At 40.2% G+C, this 3,491-nt stretch overlaps 1 protein-coding gene across 1 annotated transcript in view; it reads left to right on the top strand.

Annotated features, from left to right (window-relative positions):
• The first annotated feature begins 759 nt into the window (after nt 1-759).
• Nucleotides 760-3,491, top strand: part of LOC122793282 (interleukin-8-like) — an 8,565-nt gene continuing 5,833 nt past the window's right edge. Inside the window, exon 1 of the mRNA XM_044061145.1 lies at nt 760-1,076. Within this exon, the coding sequence (XP_043917080.1) occupies nt 1,013-1,076 (64 nt within the window). The 5' untranslated portion in view covers nt 760-1,012. The remainder of the gene's footprint in view (nt 1,077-3,491) is intronic.

Genomic DNA, 3,491 nt, shown 5'->3' with positions numbered 1-3,491 from the left:
AAAATGGCACCAAATAACACATTGTTGTTTGTAGTCAGATTTATATATTCATAGTCATAGTTATATATAGACAAAATGGACATGTTTACAAAATCTGTATTTAGATATTTACAAGTAACTGATCCTGGACAACATGAAAACAAATATGTATATATAATTCACTAATGTAGATATTCAAGAGTGGTTAGTTCATATACAATGTTAAAAAATAATGAAACAGTATAGGGAATGTCAAGTAATTATATTTATTATTTATTGAATTGCTTTTATTGACCTGGGTAGTCTGACTGGACTGTGATAGCCCCTTTTTAATAGAGGCCTGGGGAGAAAAGCTCCAATTACAAACTGGTAAGTGCTATACAATAGGGACAATGTAAATCTCACAACTGCAACTGAAAGGCAGCTATACAAGAGAGAAATTACAATAAGTTCAAAGTAGAGTCATTATATATTAAAAAGTAACAATATGGCATCTTCAGTGAGGTTTATCAGAACTAACATTTATTCGATTTTTTTCACTTGGATCAGAATGCGGTTCTAACTGGTTTGATGTAGGTATTTCATAGCCTGACGTGTTTATTTTATCCCTAGGCAACACATGACTCATGTGAATAGATTTTCATATAGATGTTACATGTAAGAAAAAGAAAAGTACTTTCAAGTAGAAATACGTACTTTTCAGTATTATGTTTATGTAATTTGTCATTTAACTTTTTTATTTGTCATTCTTTACCAAATAACTGATGGGATATAGTTACATTATAAGTTAGGAATTTTGATAGTGAGCAGACAAAATATGAGGACTGCATGGCAGAAAAGGAAATGGCACAACTGAGTTAATGAGTGTTTTGGAAACTGCTGTTGTGTAATCCTAAGGAAGTCTTACAGCTCGTTTGGGGCTATAAATACAGAGAGATGGAAGTTTAAAGCAATCCAAGTTTTTCTGGCAGCACATCCGACCCAACGTTAAGAAGAGCCACTGGTGAAAGAATCAGCAAGAAACAACACAAGAATGAACTGCAAGACCGCTGTCATTGTTGGGGTACTCCTCCTGTGCTGTGTGACTGCGCTGGAAGGTAAGGATACAGTTACAGAGCAAGAAAGGCATCTCAACACAGAGCACTGCTGCTGTGCTTAAACTGTTAAACTACATAATTAAATGTAGTGATTTGTTATTAGAAAGAACAAACAGAGATAGCATAGCTAGTCTGCATGTACATTTTGTACTTTGGTAATTTGGCAGTTTTAGAAGACAAAAGCAGAATGCCTCTTGCAAATATCTGCTACTGTGATCATGACTGTAAAATGTTAAATTATATAAAATATGCACACACACACACACACACACACACACACACACACACACACACACACACACACACACACACACACACACACACACACACACACACACACACACACACACACACACACACACACACACACACACACACAGACACACACACACACACAAACACACAAACACACACACACGAGCAATCCCATCAATAAATGTGTATTTTCTAGTGTTAGACCATTTTCAGCAAACTATTCATTAACTGTGTATTTTCTAGTGTTAAAACTGAATGTAACCTCCCTGACATCACAGATGCACAGGTGAAAGCTGCCCTCTCCAAAGCAAAAAACACAGCATCTATGGGACTGGACGGTGTCCCAGGCTGTGTCTTACATGAGCTCCAAGAAGAACTGAACCCTCACATTAAGTCACTGTTCAAACTTAGCCTTACTACAGGATATGTACCCAAAGAATGGCGTACAGCTACAGTGGTCCCACTCCACAAAGGTGGTGCCACAACGAACCCCGGAAACTATCACCCCATAAGCCTGACTAGTCTGGTCTGTAAAGCTATGGAGCGTATTATCATGGAACTCATAAACAAAGACATTGGGAGCCTCCAGACACTGGACTCTACCCAATTCGGCTTTGTTAAGGGCAGATCTTGCCTCTTAAACCTAGTTGATTTCTTTGAAACAGTTACCAAAGCCATAGATGAGGGCAAGGTAGTCCACACAGCCTACCTGGATCTCACAAAAGCCTTCGACACAATACCCCACTCGGGCATCATAAATAAGCTTACCAGCTTAAATATCAACCCCTATATCACAAGATGGGTTGCAAACTGGCTCAGAGATAGAACCCACATGGTCAGAATCGCATGTGCCATGTCCGAATCCAAACCAGTTGCAAGTGGCATCCCACAGGGCTCAGTTCTGGGACCTCTCTTGTTCGGCATATACTTCTCTGAGGTTCAGATTAACACAGGGGGATTATGGCTGACAAAGTTCGCAGATGACTGCAAACTGGGGGCCATAATCGAATCTCCAACTGACACAAGCATCCTCCAAAAGGGCATCACAGAGAGAGAGAGATGCTTGGTGCCAGAGCCACAGCCTCAAGCTAAATGCTAAAAAGTGCATAGTCATCCCCTTTGGGAAAAACAAGGTGCCCACAAATTACCACATAGGTGGTAATCCATTAAGTACGGAAGAAGTAATTAGAGATTTGGGGACCAACGTAGATAGTAATCTCTCCTTTGATAATCACATTGCCAAAGTGGTTAGAAAGATCTTCTATATAGCCCACCTTATCATGAAAGGGTTCGCATCTAGATCAAGAGAGGTCATTGTGCCCCTCTACTCATCACTCATCAGGCCCATAATTGAATACAATGCCTCTTTTGGGATGTACCTTACCCGACACCTGCAGCAACTGGAGAAACCCCAAAAGTACCTCACCAAGAGGATCATGGGCTACAAACAGATGTCCTATGCAGCTCGACTAAAGAAACTCCAGCTCTACTCAGTTGCTTACTGCCTACTCAGAGGCGATCTATGCCATGTCAAACCCAGAATTAATGGACATGCTCCACCTCAAAAAATCCAAGTCCCTTAGAGCTACACGCTCCAGGGACCTAAACCTCAGCACAAAAATAAATAGGACATGCTGGAGGGACAGATTCATTTCCCAGAGGCTCTCCTCACTCTGGAATAGAATCCCAATTCATGTTAGACATAACCCCTCTGCTGACCCTCTTCAAGTGAAATTTGGACGCGTGGATGGGAAATCGCAAATTCACCCCTGGGATCTCTCCTGTGTCCCTGCTAGACAGAGGCACGGTAAACTAATCTTAAAAGGGTACCTTCTGTGACCTACTTTACAGAGGCACAGTAGGCTAATCTAATAGGGAGGCGGAAGCCAAATACACTCTGGCTAGGCTTATAAATGCCCTAGGGCAGATAGCCTAGTATCTACTTATGAACCTATGAACCTATAAAATATTATGTCTATTATTTATGAAACAAAGAAAGACAAATCTAAATGTAATACCCTTGCACAATCTGTTCCCATGGGTTTGAATCCCATACATTTATCATGATTTTTATATGGGTCACTTTTTAACTCGTTCTATATAGCATTGCTTTATTAATGGTAATAATAAAAATATATAAAATGCACGGTGGTGGTGCTG

This window comes from Protopterus annectens, chromosome 2.part0, assembly GCF_019279795.1.
Source record: "Protopterus annectens isolate FY-2018-M chromosome 2.part0, PAN1.0, whole genome shotgun sequence".
In the NCBI taxonomy this organism is placed as follows: Eukaryota; Metazoa; Chordata; order Ceratodontiformes; family Protopteridae; genus Protopterus; species Protopterus annectens.
The sequence above is the reverse complement of the archived record's forward strand: the minus strand, read 5'-3'. Positions and strand labels throughout refer to the sequence as shown.